Source organism: Stenella coeruleoalba (assembly GCF_951394435.1).
Source record: "Stenella coeruleoalba genome assembly, chromosome: X".
Taxonomy (NCBI): Eukaryota; Metazoa; Chordata; class Mammalia; order Artiodactyla; family Delphinidae; genus Stenella; species Stenella coeruleoalba.
The window spans coordinates 121,014,989-121,030,406 of record NC_137152.1 but is presented as its reverse complement, the minus strand read 5'-3'; the positions used below and the strand labels follow the sequence as shown (position 1 = coordinate 121,030,406).

Here is a 15,418-nt window from a genome sequence, read left to right as displayed (position 1 = left end):
TTCTGCTGGGTCTTTCCCTTAGCACACAAATGCTAAATCAGAGATGTTATAATGTCTGTCATCTTAAAAACAGAAACAACACAAAAATCCAAAATCTTCCTTGACACTACATCCTCTCCTCCATCTCTAACTAACTTCTCTGGTCCACTTTAGAACAAAAATCATTGAAAGGAACTATACCTGATGTCTCTCATTTCTTCACCTCTCACTCTCCCTTAAAACCACACTCATGAGATTTTTATCCTAACCACTCCACTTTTCTGGTTACCAGTGATGTCCATATCACCAAATTCAATAGTCAATTTCAACCCTCATCTTGCCTAACATCTCAGCATTTGATACAACTGACCTCTCCTTCATGCTTGAAATACTTTGTTTACTTGGCTTCCAGGACACCATACACATATGGATATCCTTTTTCTTCAAAGGCTACTGCTTCACAGTTTCTTTGCTAGATCTTTCTCCTCTTCCTGGCCACTTGGCACAAGAATGCTCAGGGTCTGGTCATTGGACCTCTTCTCTTACTATCCTGTCTCTTGTGGTCTCTTCCAGTTCCACCTCATCAAATACCATCTAACTGTTAATGACTACCAACTTCTCACCTCCAGTCCAGACTTCTCCCTGAACTCAGCTTGATAACTAAACTTGGATGTCTTATAGGATTTCAATTTTAAGACATCCAAAATAGGGTTTCCCTGCTGGCGCAGTGGTTAAGAGTCCGCCTGACAATGCAGGGGACACGGGTTCAATCCCTGGTCTGGGAAGATCCCACATGCTGCGGAGCAACTAAGCCCGTGCACCACAACTACTGAGCCTGAGCTCTAGAGCCTGCGAGCCACAACTACTGAGCCTGCGTGCCACAACTACTGAAGCCCACGTGCCTAGAGCCTGTGCTCTGCAACAAGAGAAGCCACCGCTATGAGAAGCCCATGCACCGCAACGAAGAGTAGCCCCCGTTCGCCGCCGCTAGAGAAAGCTTGCGCACAGCAACAAAGATCCAATGCAGCCAAAAATAAAATAAATTTTTAAAAAATAAAATAAAAATACATCCAAAACAAGTGCACCAGATATTTTCCCCTCACAAACATGCTCTTCTCTCAGTCTTCCCCAATTCAGTAAATGGCACCACCATTTACCCACATGCTTGTCCTTTACTTGCCTTTTTTCTCTCAAGCCCCAAATCCAGTCCATCAGCAAACTCTGTTGGCTCTACCTTCAAAATACATATAGAATCGGTCCACTTCTCAGCACTTGGTTTAAGCCATCATTTTTATCCTGGATCCTGCAATAGCCTTCAGTGGTCTCCCTGCATCTATCTTTGCCACACCCTTGCTCCCACTCCATTCTCCACAGAGCAGCTAGAGTCATCAATTTAAAACATAAGTCAGATCAAGTTATTCCTCTGCTCAACATTTTCCACTGGCTACCCAAGTGATTCAGAGTGAAAGCCAAAGTATACTTCCAACGTCCTTGACAGCTCTATGTTCTGGCTCTTTGCTGCCTATTGACCTTAGCCTCTCCTACCCTCCCTCTTGCTCACTGCATTCTAAGTACACTGAACTCCTTGCTCATGTTCAAATACAGCAAGCAAACAGTCATCTTGGGGCCCTTAAGCTTGGTCTTCATTCAATGTGAAACACTCTTTCCCAGATATTTGCAATGACTTTCTCCCTTACTTCATTGAAGTCTCTACTCAAAAGTATTTTAAATAGCATCAATCCCCTGACATTCTCTTCCTGCCTTTTTTTTCATACCACTTATCATTACCTGACATCATAGTCACATGTATATGTTTATCTATTTATTATGTCTCCCACAATAAAATGTAAGTTGCATTAGAACAGAGACTTTGGTCATCTTATTCACTGCAACATCCTCAACACCTAGAACACAGCTTGGCACAAGTGAGCACCCAATAAACATTAGTTGAATGAGTGAAAAATACTGTACCACGTAGTTGAAGTATGGTGACACATGAATAAACTGAATATCAGCCTTTAAGTAATGAGTTTTTAATGTGATAGGAACAAAATAATAAACAAAGTACTCTTTGTAGCTTAATTATGGCTTTGGTTGATGAACAACAAATTCAAATGATTTTTAATTTTTAATTTTTAATATTAATAATCTACAGTCAAAATTAAGAAATATATTTTTATGGCCCATTTGTAGAAGTCAGCCTACGAGTTGGCCAATGCTCAAATTAGCAGATGGATCCTGTCTCAATCAAGAAAAGTCTTGGCTCAATTCAGGGCAGAAATGTAACACTAATTTAGCAAAGAAAACATGAAATTAACAGGCAATAGATTTCTTTTTCTTGGCCACACCACGCAGCATGTGGGATCTTAGTTCCCCGACCAGGGATTGAACCCTTGTCCCCTGTAGTGGAAGCGTGGAGTCTTAACCACTGGACCGCCAGAGAAGTGCCAGGCAACAGATTTTGACAATGAAAGTCACATAGTAAGAAACTGACTTCCCCAAAGAAAAAGATATTTTTCATTCAACTTAACTTTTTCAATAAAAATGCTTTTATTGATTTAGTTATAAAATACACTTTAGGTACCAAACCAAGTTACCTCTGGTCAGTAGAGACCACTCATTTATTCCTTCACCTAACACTTGATTAACAACTGCTTCATGCCAGAACATTATGCTAGGTATGTTCACACGAACTAGCTCACCTAAACTCCTGTGAGAGGAAGAATTCTCCTCTATTGAATTCATGATGAAACGAAGGCTTGTCCGATTATTGAGAGGTCACAAGTTCAGAGATGAGATTCACACCCAGCTCCATCTAATTCCATATCCATTGTTCCTTCCACTACAACATAGCTACCTTGAGTCCAATCTGCACCAAGAGCAGCCAATTTGCTACTGGGCCAGTTTCTGCATTTAGGACATTCTACATGAATTAATTTATTATTTTTTTGCTGAAACTTATGAGAGTTTAAAAAAATGAACCTGACATGTTCATTCTAATTTCAATGAACGCATAGTTCAGGAGGGCAGACAACACATGCACAGACAATTCTGATGCAAAGTATAAAATAATACCTTAACAAGAGGTACAAAATGCTAAGGCTCACCAGTTCTTTCATTGGCAGAAGGAAGTATAGCATTGTCACCTAAAAGAATTCCAAGTGAGCAGTCTTTTGATGGTGCACATTCCTTGGATGGAAATAGTGGCAATAAGTTTCTTATTAACTAACTACATTCTTTAAGGAAGGTGACAGTGACAATGAATGCCTTATAACTGACCACCAACTACAAATAGTGGACGTAATGATCATCCCAGTGACCCTGCTATATATTAGATAAAGGGCAGAGATCTGAAAGCATTATCAACACCATGTTACTTTCGTAAATCTTTGGCATTTGCTCTTCTTATTACACAAGACAGAAAGATCAAGGTACTTAGAGCTTAATGAAGCAAGGATAAATACCAGTGAAAAATTAAGGCTTTTTAAAAGCCAAGTTTGAAAATAACCATTAGTTGTCCTAAAAATATTAGTAAGTTGAGTCTCAGTCATGGCAAAAAAAGAATAAAGGAATTTACTCCACTCCTTGACATTTACTGAGAATCCAGGCAAGCAGCATCGTTTTGCTGGCAGAGACATCCACATTAAACATGCATTAGAAAACTGTTCAACTGTATAGGGCACCAGGAAGGATAAGAGCTTCTGTACGAGGTTCAGACTGCACCCTGAATCAAACAAGACTCATTGCTAGTGATTCTCTACTACACTGTAAACTTCGCAGGGAGAAGCAAAACTCATCACAATTATCACCAAATAGCCATATACCTATGTCTAAAATTTGCTAAAGACTCTTAAAAACTCAATCCTGAGAAACTCTTTCCATGATGAAATCTGTATTTTAAATTTTTATTTTGGTTAAAAATTATAAAAGAGAACAATTATATGTTTTTTTGAGGAGGTGATGAAGTAGAGTGACTAGGAAAGCAGGCTGCTAAGACAGAGGGTAGTGAATACAAGTAACTACACATTACTACTACCAGTGACTACAAGTTTTTCCAAAGGAAAAACCATCAATGACATCAGTGATTGGGAAAATGTGGTGCCAGATTTCAGACATAAGTTTAACACCACGATGATGATAACAGCCATCATTTCAGTCATGGTGTGTTTTATAACATCATAACTTGGACTCCTCCCATCTTTTTGTCACACCCCTATCCAATCCATCTGCAAAACTTATTTCACCTACAAAACAGTGACTACTTCCACATCCACCTTAATGCAATCCATCACCATCTATTGCCTGGACTATTGTAACAGCTTTCCAAGTGACTCCCCACTTCCATGCCTACCCCTATAGCCTATTCTTAATACAAGACCCAGAGTGATCCTGATAAAACAAGTTCAGATCATTTCTTGCATCTGCTCCAAATAGCGTCCTCCCATCTCAGAGGAAAAGGCAAATGGCCCTAAACACGGTGGACCTCTGTTACTGCTCTGACCCCATCACCTCCTACCACTTTACCTTTTACTCACAGCACTCCCGTCCCAGTGGCCTCTTTACCATAGCTTTTCACACCAAGTATACTCCTGCCTTAGTGACTTCTCACTTGCTTTTGTTTCTACTTGAAACACACTTATCTGCATGACTCACATACTCACTCCATTCAAGTATCTGTCTAAATGTCACCTGATCAGTGATACTAACCACACCATTTGTAATATCCCACCTCCGGTCACTCTCTAAGTAATACTGTCCCCTATCGACAGATGAGAAACTAAAGCTCATGTCGTTAGTGAGTGAGAGTTAAATTTTAATCTCCAGATTATTTGACTCCAAAGACCAAGTTCTTTCCACCTCACAGACAGGTGCCCAACAGACAGAGGTTCCTTGATTTTTAATGAAATTGTAGATTCCTGGAGCCAGGCAGATACTCTAGAAATGGCTTGGTTTCCATATAAATATAAGATGAGTGACTTATAAAATGAAATTTTTAATCAAAGCCTGGGAAAAATTGCATGTTGTTAAAAATTACAAGTTAGGATTTAATGAGGAAAAGTGTGAAATTGTGCCTCAGGTATAGTCCTTTTCAAGCCTGTTTTAAAAGAATATATAAACTCATTCCCACTTAACGTTTATGTACAGATGAATCAATAACAGTTATAGCTTTATTTTTAAGTACACCAGTCTCAGATTATCAAGTCCATGGTTTAAGATTAACAGTTCAAACCCATGTCCCAGACACCTCTACCTTAGGGTGACTATGTGTGTGTGTGTGTGTGTGTGTGTGTGTATGTGTGTCTGTGTGTTACTTCAAATGTTGAAGGGTGAAAGAGTCTCTTAAGAGTGAAAACTCTGAACCAAAATACATAAGGAATCAAGGAAAATTATATAACTAACACCATTGCTGTGAAAAATCTTCATGTGAGGATCCTCAGGGAAAAGTTTCCAGTCTCAGTCAATGGCAAATTTGGTTTAAGTAATGTCAAATACCTCAAAAATTTGGGTAGTTTTCTGGTCTTCACTATAACAAAATTTAATGTGTAATGGATTATACTCCTACATTCTTTCTTTTAATGTGCATTTAATAAGACCATTCTCCTATGATATAACTCCTCTGAGGCCCAATGCAATGAATATCTCTAATATTTGCATTTTATTCAGCTGTTCTGTTATTCTATAAATATAAGCTGAATTTCGAAATCCAAACTGCTTTCTAAAAGAAAGGTAAGAGAATGAGAAATAAAGAAATGGACCTTAGTACCTTTAAATAAAAAGAAAAGAGCAGAAAAGCTCTCTGAGTTTCCAAGTGGGCCGTAGAACATGCCGGCTGGAACAGCATAACTAGCGGGATAAGCTCCTAATCTTCTTCTAACTTAACTAAATAATAATTTAACAAAACTTCTATTCATTTATGTGTTTCAAACTTGAGTGCTATAGATCTGTGGGTCAAGTTCTTAAGACAACTCTGTGGAGTGAGAAATATGCAATGAAAGCAACAATCCAGATGTGTTTAACACAACCAGCCAAGTGACAGATTCAGGAGTGGTGGTGGTGGATGTACTCTACACAGCCCCTCTTCACACACAGGCATGCATGCAATATGAAGGTATGCAGTGCTTTCATGTTTAAGTGATATATCTGGTAGGTGTCCAGCCTGAAGATCCAGAAAAATTTTAGGAAGTCATATATTCTAAGTCAATGGTGCTAGGAAGATATAGAAAGCTTTCCTGAGAGGGATATAGTGACACCAAAGGGCTCAGGAATGAGTGACTAATTTGAACATCAGAGACTCTGACTATAACTCATGTGTAGGTCTCTCCAGCAATATTTACAACATTTCTAAATTAGGCAATCATTTCTAATTTTTTTTCCAAATGAGATCAGGATTTGCTCTTCAATATAAAGAAACAAAAAGCAAATCAGACCTGGAAATGGATGCCATGAGCCAGCATGACCAAAGCATGACATTCATTGTTTAATCAGTATGTGGTGGACTCAAGAAATGTACAAAATCAGACACATCCATCTTGTGAGGGCTGTCTTGCAAAGTAGTCACCTTGGGGATTATCCCCTGAGTCTTCTTTGGAGCTCTCCTTCAGGGGCAGTTTAAAAACCATACACCAACGCACACACACCGTTTCATTACCTTATATCAGAGTTTGTTTTCATAGCTTTAAAACTGAAACCAATGGAGAGGACAGTAAAACAGGTGCGCGTTTTGACAACATTGAGAATGTCTTCTCTGATGAGTTATACGCTGCTGAAAACAAATAATAAACCCCTAAACGACAAAGCAAATGATCCTTTCCCAAAAGCTGGGAGAACTTACTGGTAAATGGCCAAGGAGAGAAGAGATGTTGTCAGTCACGAAAATTATCACTCCATCTGTGCTCACTATTATCATAAAGCCATCTAATGACTAATGAAGAGAGAATAATAATGTAATTAAATAGTGGAACAATAATAAAATGATAGCTTTATTTCTAAATGCATAATTATAATCACACACTGAAAGTGTATTGTGGTCCTTAAATATCAATAAAGCAGGCACAGACTTAATTAAAATTCCATTATTCTGCCTCCTACACAGAATCTACTTAACCTTAAGCATGAGACGTTTATCAAATGATGTGTCACTTAGACAAACAAATTTCAATGTATACCCAATTAACACAAAACTCTCCAACACAAGCTACGAAGATTCATTTCCGTGTGTAGGTTTTTCATATTCAATTCAAAATTAATTTTAAAAACTGTAAGAATATCTTGGAGGGCATTTTCGTTTGTGGTTAGTTTAGTCATCTATTTATAAATATGGGTATTGCCATCACTGCCCTGCTATATAATGGATTAGATATCCAGACAAATGCCTCCTGGTAGAGAATACCTAAAATGATGATTAAAATATATTAAAACTTATATTTCAAAACAGGGCCAAGCTTCTGGTAAAGTAAGGGAAACGATCTGACATCAGAAATGACTAGAACATGAGAATTCAGAGGTAAGGGGATAACGGAGCTTGCATATGCCTTGGGAATATCTACACAACACTGATGGCATAGAGCTGGGAGGACAGAAAGCAAAGCCTGCGCCCGCACAAGGTCGGGGGTGAAATCAGAGACTCCTGCATAAAGCCAGGCCTCCCAAAGGGTAACTCTCTCGGCAGACAAAATAGAAAGATCTTATCCAGCAAAGGAAGCCAGGGGATTCACAACCTGCCCATCCTGCCTCAGCTTCCACTCAGACTAGAAAAGGAAAAGAAAAACGAGTGTCATCTGGGAATTACAAACAGAAGCCTACACTCGCACAGATTCGGAGCTGGAATTCAGAACTACCTGTGTAGCCCTCAACACTCCAAGCCTATTATTTACTTTCACATGGTCCTGACCCCAGATATCTAGTAAAAAGAAGTTGAAATCATCTCTAGAGAATGATTTTAAAGCCCTCAAAGAATTCATGCAGATAAATTCCCAAATAACATGAGATTGTAATGAATGATTAACAAACAGGAAAAAATGAAACATCATGAACAAGAGGCAGTATAAATAATAAAATGCAAATCAGATTTTAAATGCGCAGATACTGGAAATATCAGGGATAAACTATAAAATAAGCATGCTTAATATGCTTAAATAAATTTTAAAAGGGTATTGAAAACATAATGAAGGAGCAAGAGACTCATAACTGACTAGGCAGATGTGAAAAATAATCAAACAAAATGTCTAGAAATAATATCATCAAAATAAAAACTCAATATGTAGGTTAAATAGCAAGTTAGAACATAGCTGGAAAGACAATTTTTGAACTGGAAGACAGAGCTGAAGAAGTGACTCAGACTGCAACACAAGGAGACAAAGGGATGGAAAATAAGAGAAATTAAATGACACAAAGAAGAGAGTGAAAAAGTGAACTAGACATTTCACACATGTTCACTTTATTCTCATAACAACTCTGTGAAACAGAGATATTTTACAGAGAAAGAAATCAAAGCTCAGAGATAGTAATTCTTTCAAGGATGCATAACGAGTAAGTGACAAAGGCACAATTCATATCTCTGTCTGTCTGACTCAAAAGAAAGACCATGGTCATTCGGGCTTTAGTTTGTGGCCTTTGAACTCAGTGAAACTTACCAGTTCCATTGGAGATAGAAACCATGAACATGTTTCCTCATGTCACTGAGGAAAAAATAAGGACTTAAAAGCCTTATTCAGTAGAGTCTAGCAACCTGTGCTGAATGACTCTACCAGATAATTACTTAACTTGACACTAAACTATAGAAAGAGTTGTTCATTTTTGTTGTCACTCAAGATCAGTGGGTTCACTTGGCATAAGAAGCATCTGGGCAGCATGTTAGACATGAAGGCTCCTGGTCTTACCAGGATTGAGATTCCGATTCAGACAGTTTAAGGTGGGTCCCAGGAACCTGTATTTTTACCAAGCTCCCTAGGTAATTCTGAATGCATGGTCTCCTAGCCACACTTTGAAAAACCACTATTCTTTATCTTCTATTGCACGTATTCTACATATGAAGTAATCAAAGAACAAACTCCCTCTTACTTGTAGTATCATCTGGTTGAGATCTTCATAGCTATGACGTGATGGAATCCAATTAGATTTCTCTCTAGAGGCTTCTGGATTGACTTTGCCTTTTTAGAAAAAGGAAGAAAGAAAAAAAAATGATTAGCTTATGGGTATTAGATTTTTCAAAGTTATAATTTTATGAAAAAGACTCTCATGAGAAAATGCTGAGTGCTAATGAAGGATCTGAAGTAGACTAACTAATTGCTTATAAATTATTATAAACAAAGAAGTGTTCAGAATTGAAAAAGACCTTGAAGATCATCCACCTGAATTTCTACTGATCTACATGATGACCTTTCTAACAACATTATGATTTTCAACCCCCAATTCTTTCCTTTTCTTGACTTCTTTAAGTCTTCTGAATTCTATCAAAACCCAGTATTCATAATATACCAGATAAGGTACAGGCTGTGTCGAATGCTCTAGGTGTATTCAGACGTCTAAAATCTCCTCAATCCCTGGGTAAAATAAGGAATTCCATGATTTAGTTTCATCGAATTAAGCTTTAGCAAGGGCCCTTAACTAGAAAATCTTTAAGTCATATCTTGTAACTCTCCAAAGCTGCTGACACTGTTCTATCTCTCACACATTCTTCAATGTTTTCTGGTTTTCCCATTGAGCAGTGTTCCGGCTCCTGTGCTCATTCAGAGACTTTGCTATCAACATCTGCCCCTCTCCACCTCCCTCAACCCCACCCACACCCCTAACTTCAGTAACTCAGGGACCTCACTAACACAGCCCTCCAGTCTCCAGTTATTTTAATGTATGTCAATAAACGTTCGTTTCTTCTCCTCACAAAAGTGTTAGAGACCCATAAAACTTTGCTCCCTATTCAAAATGTTAAATCCTTTGACAAGGACAGCTCTGACAGCAGACTTGCTTTCTTGGTGGGTAGGAGTCTCATATCCTTTTCTATGAGTAGATGTGGATAACAAGGGAGCCAAGCATGAGTAGAACAGCTCCAGAACCCTCACTCAAGAGGGAATGAGAAGAGGGTGTATAACTACATGGAGAGTAGAAATAACATGAAAAATAAACCATGCCAATTGCACAACTGCCTCAAAATCAGTCTTCCTGACCACTGCCCCAGCCTGGAAACTCAATTCTGGTCACAACTTCTCAAATTCGGGAAACAACCCATGTCACTCTCCCATGGCTGATTTCTGAGGTCATTTCCCCATTGACTTTCAGCTCCACCTAGTGACTTTCATCTCCTGTACTCCCTACAAAGAAATAAAAAAGACAGAAGAGAGTCCATATATTGCCAGAAAATAAAGCCAATGTATTTTATAAAGCAACCATAAAATGCTTTTCTACCTTACTATTACCCATGAACATGTTCTTGTTTCGTTTCTAGGGTGGGCACCATACCCAATTCTTCACTAAAACCCCAGTGTACAGCATAGTACTTAACTCACAATAGGGACTTGGTAATTCTCATTATGCTGAACCTCATTCATTCATTTATTTAACTAACATTTACTGGGCTCCTACTATGTATCTTTTAGAGGCTGATGATAGAGCACAAACAAGACAAATAAGGTGACTGTGCTTTTGTATCTTACAGACTAGTGGGGGAGACAGATAACCAACACAGAGACCATGGAACTGATCATTTCATATATCTTTAAGCACAGTAATTTCGACAGGGTGCTCAGGGAAGGCCTTGCTGCAAAGGTGAGTAATGACAGGAAGAGAGCCATGTGAAAACCTGGGAGCAAAGAAAGCATCTCAGGCAGAGGAAGCAGTTAAGTACAAAGGGAGACAGGAGGTCAAAGGGGCTACTGTAGGGTGACCAAGGGATAGAGCAGTAGGAAATGAAGTCTGAGAGACGGGTAGGACCAGATTATATAGGGTACATGGTAAGGAGTTGGCAATATTCTGAGTGGAACAGGACGTGCTTTTAAGCAGGAGAGTGATGTATGTTTTTAAAAGATCACTATGGTTGTTTGTGAAAGATAGGTCAAACTGGGGAACAAGAGTAGAAGCAAGGGAGTCTCGCTGGAAAGCTTCTCTGAAAGGAACAGATGATGATGGCCTGGATTAGGGTGGTACACCAAGGCTATGGAAGTGGGCAGAGTGAATGGATTTGAGATATATTTTAGAGGTAAAGCCAAAAGGATTTGCTGATGGATTGGTTGAGGGGGTGGAGGACACAAGAATGACATCTAGATTTTTATCTTGAGCAGCTAGAAGAATGGTGGTACCTGTTACTGAAATTGGGAGAACCAAGGCTGGGGGTGTGAGAGGCAATTGAGTGGAGAGGAATCAAGAGGTCCTGAATAGCCATGTTAACTTTCCTGTTAGATATCCAAGCAAAGAAGTCACAGAGGAAACTCTCTTGCTGATTTAATAATGAGTATGATTCTCAAGTATGGAGCTCAGGGAGGAGGTCAGCGCTGTAGATAGATTTAAAAAGTGGGGGGCATTGACATCCAGGTAGCGCTTCGAATTAAGGGGCTGGAAAATGAGTGTAGATATTGAAGAGAAAAGGTCCTAGGACTGAGCCCTGGGGCACATCAATGATTAGAAGTTGAAGAGGGAAATAGGGGATGCAAAAGAGAGAGAGAGAGAGAGAGAGAGAGAGAGAGAGAGAGAGAGAGAGAGAAGGAATGGCCAATGGGTTAGGAGAGAAACCAGAATCAAGTTATGCAGTTATCCTGGAAGCCAAGAGAAAAATGCTTCAAGAAGGAGGGAGTGGTCACCTGTCCAATGTTTTTGAAATATCAGAAAAGATGAGGACAGTTAAGGGACCAAAGAATTCAGCAATGTGGAGGCCACTGCTATTCCCGACAAAAGTAGTTGTCCTGGATTGGTGGGAGCTCCAGCCTCAGTGAAGTGGGTTGAGGAAAGAATGGGGCATGAGGAAGTGGACACAGGGTCTATACAATCACTTCAAGAAGCTTTGCTGTGAAGAGGGCACAGAAATAAGGCAACAGCTGAAGGTATCATCTGGTCAAGAAAATTTTTTTTAGGTAAGAGCTCTTTACAGCACGGTTACATGCTATGGGTATAACCTGCTCAGATGTTTTGAGTTAAATCTACTTAAATATTACAGGTACCGTTTGACACCCTTGGGGCTCTGTTTGCCTTAGCAAAATTTATCATATGCCTTCAAGTGCCTAAGATACAGAAATTTGCATTGTTATTGCCCAGAATACTTCTACTAATTCTCATTTCCTTTTTCTACTTTTGCATGAACCTCAATAATATTTTCAGCATTGACTATAACAAACTTATGAATGGAGAGAAAATAAATAGCCATGTATCAGAAGGTGCCTCAGGAGATCATCTCGTCATTAATCCCTCCCAGAGATGTTTGAGGTAAAGGGAGAGACCCAGCTGTCCCACCCACAGCTATAAGGATGGGTCGGGGTGCTCAGTTCCAACCTCCATTCTTCTGTGAAAGGGCAGCAGCACTCTGCGATGTTTTAACTTTGCGTCCTTTCGTAGGATAACCGTGACTTTGCAGCAGAGCACGCAGTTCTGTGAAGAAGTTCCTGACGCGGTCCTTCGGTTTGTTTTCAGATGCATCAGGTGCATCCCTAATTGACAAAAAACAATCAAGGTTATTAATAATAAGGGTAGGGCTAGGAATTCAGAAGATGGATAATGGATGGGGAGAAATAAGAAGAGAGAAAGGGAGATGTTAATGTCAACATCTGAGCAAAAATCTGGTCCCTTGATAACTCATAGAGCAACAAAAACTGTGAATATTAAAATAAGGAAATGAAAGCCAATCTCATCTCCCTCAGACTGTGAGGCCCTTGAGGGTATCTGTCTCCATGTCTCCCATACCAAAGCCCACACAGTGTCTGGCACAGTGGCCTATGAATTATATAAAATAAATCCAAAATAATTTGAATGTAATGGTGGGTCTTTGTTCCACCATATATTCTTACCTGCTTTTTCAAGAGTACTTCTGATTAAATACAATTGTTTCTAAATGATCTATAATTATTCAAGAGGCTCTCTAAAAGCCAATGTTCCTTCTCAGAGAGAAGGCTGAGCAATGAAATGCTAATTGAGATTTTATTTTTTACCTTTAAAAAAACACAGACCATTCTGAAAAATCCTGACCAAAACTTTTTGAGTAGACTGGAATTTACTTTAGATTCTCAAACTGGAAAAATACGGTAATTTATCTTCTCAAATGTAAATGAATTTCAACTCTAGGCAAGCCAAGGCCTCCAAACAGGTTTCTCAACCGATCAGGAACTATAAAACCATTTATTCAGTGTCAGCTCTGGGCAGCCACTATGCAAGGCATGGAGGACACAGTTTGATGAGGGAGGCTGTCAGGACATAGGTAGTGTACACAGTATTATAATAGAGTTGGGGCTGGGGTTATGGAACACCCGCCAGAGAGATCACATTTCCCTTTGTGAGTCAGGTTTCCCCGAGGAAGGAGAATTTTGCTAGATGTGAAATAAGAACGGAGGGCAGGGGAGAGGGCTTTGACGGAAATATCAGTTAGGAATTCATACCTCTTCTTTCTCTTTTTCCCGTCCTCATCCATTATTCAGTGCTGTAACAAAAAATTCTGAAATCAAGGTGGAGCCACATTTTACTAAGAAATCAGTCTATGATGAATCACATAAAGCAATAAGACTAATCAAAGTTCTCAATTGCATAGCACTTTTCCCTCAAGGAATGCCTACTTCTTTTAAAGATAGAATTTCACTAAATACCAATAACCTTCTCATACGTTATGTAGATGCTGAAGACTTGCTTTATTGTGTGATCCCCGATGAATGTCTGTCACAATAACATTACAAATGAATATATTTGAAAAAGTTACAAAAACACTCTGTGAAGCTACATAACTTAATCCCAAAGTCAAGTATTTGTAGGTTTAATTGCATACCCTTAGATTCCTTTAACTTCCACTGATTTCAAGAACACAGTGAAACAAAGACAGATGTACGTTGAAAGCTTCAGATCTAGCTACAATATCATGTCACAATAGACAAAAATCTGTATTTATCGTTGATATCACAGAAATCCTCGGCATATAAAAATGACCTTGAAATCACCACAGTCCTCTCCTTTGGACTGTATAATTAGACTCGCACATCACCTCAAGGTCAAAACCTCAAGATAGAAGCCAATGACATTCAAATACATGTGTGTTAAATAAGAAGGAACTCTTAAAATATGGCAAACATCTTTAAATGCTCTCAAGGAAGTAAAAGAAAGCTCAGGAGTCAAACACTGGGAAGATCCTGAGAACAAGCTGGTTAGTACACCAACCTGTGATGCTGTGGGGATGGGGAAGCATAGCTATGCAACAAGGGAGCTTGGGCATTAAATGCCCTATTTGGTGAAGGAGAGTCCAAGCAGGGAATTGAAACTAAAATTCACCGCCCCGTCCCTAGGTATAGCCCAGACTCCCAGGGGCTACAATTTCATTTAAAGAATTGTCCCACCAACAAAGGAAGAAAACAAGAAAGTTTGTCTGTCTCAGCATATTCTCGGGGTGGGAAAAAAATGGGGTGTTATTAGACTGGGTAAACCTCAGGGTTCCAGGAGAAGCAAAGACAAACCCATTCTGAGAGAGACTCTCTAAAGCCAGGTTCCACAGAATTTCCACAGATAAGGCACCAGCTGAAGATGAGCTCACCATCCAAAATTAGAAAATACATAAGAAAACAATCTACCAAGGGAGAAATTAGGAGTTTGGGATTAACATATATGCATTACTATATATAAAATAGATAGCCAAAAGGGACCTACTATATAGCACAGGGAACTGTACTCAATATTTTGGAATAACCTATAAGGAAAATGAATCTGAGAAGAATATATATATACACACATATATATAAACTGAGTCACTTTGTTGTACACCTGAAACTAACACAACATTGTAAATCAACCATATTTCAATAAAAAAGAAAAGAAAAGAAAGAAAGAAACCAATCTACCATATGCTAGAATTAGGACACACACATATACCCCCTTCCCCTCCAGCAGTATGAGATCTCCAAGAACTTCAGATAATTAAAATATCTGAAAGCCATTATAAAATAATTGTTTAAAAATATTTAAAACAAAATAGATGGTACTGAAAATATGGGAAAAGACCAGGTAATGTAAAAAAGAATAAAAGAGAAATTCTGTAAAGACATGTTCAATGAATTTAATTTCAAAAGAATGGATTAAGCAATATATTAAGACAAACCAGATGAGAAAATTAGTCAGTGAAATACAGATATGAGGAAATTTACCATATTGCCTTAACAGAGAGATAATGAAATGGAAAATATGAAACAAGAGGTTATGAAACATGAAGGACAGAATAGAAAGGCCTAATATATCTAATAGGAGTTCCATATGAAAAGACTAGCAAGAA

At 38.8% G+C, this 15,418-nt stretch overlaps 1 protein-coding gene across 8 annotated transcripts in view; it reads right to left on the bottom strand.

Annotated features, from left to right (window-relative positions):
• The window catches only part of PASD1 (PAS domain containing repressor 1), a 121,009-nt gene that overhangs the window by 54,015 nt on the left and 51,576 nt on the right, over positions 1-15,418 (bottom strand). For all 8 annotated transcript variants that reach the window (XM_079911564.1, XM_079911565.1, XM_079911566.1 and 5 more), the window contains 4 exons: positions 13,551-13,591; positions 12,454-12,608; positions 9,040-9,128; positions 6,812-6,901 (listed from right to left, as the gene is read on the bottom strand). In XM_079911564.1, the coding sequence (XP_079767690.1) occupies positions 6,812-6,901; positions 9,040-9,128; positions 12,454-12,608; positions 13,551-13,582 (366 nt within the window). In that variant the 5' untranslated portion in view covers positions 13,583-13,591. The remainder of the gene's footprint in view (positions 1-6,811; positions 6,902-9,039; positions 9,129-12,453; positions 12,609-13,550; positions 13,592-15,418) is intronic.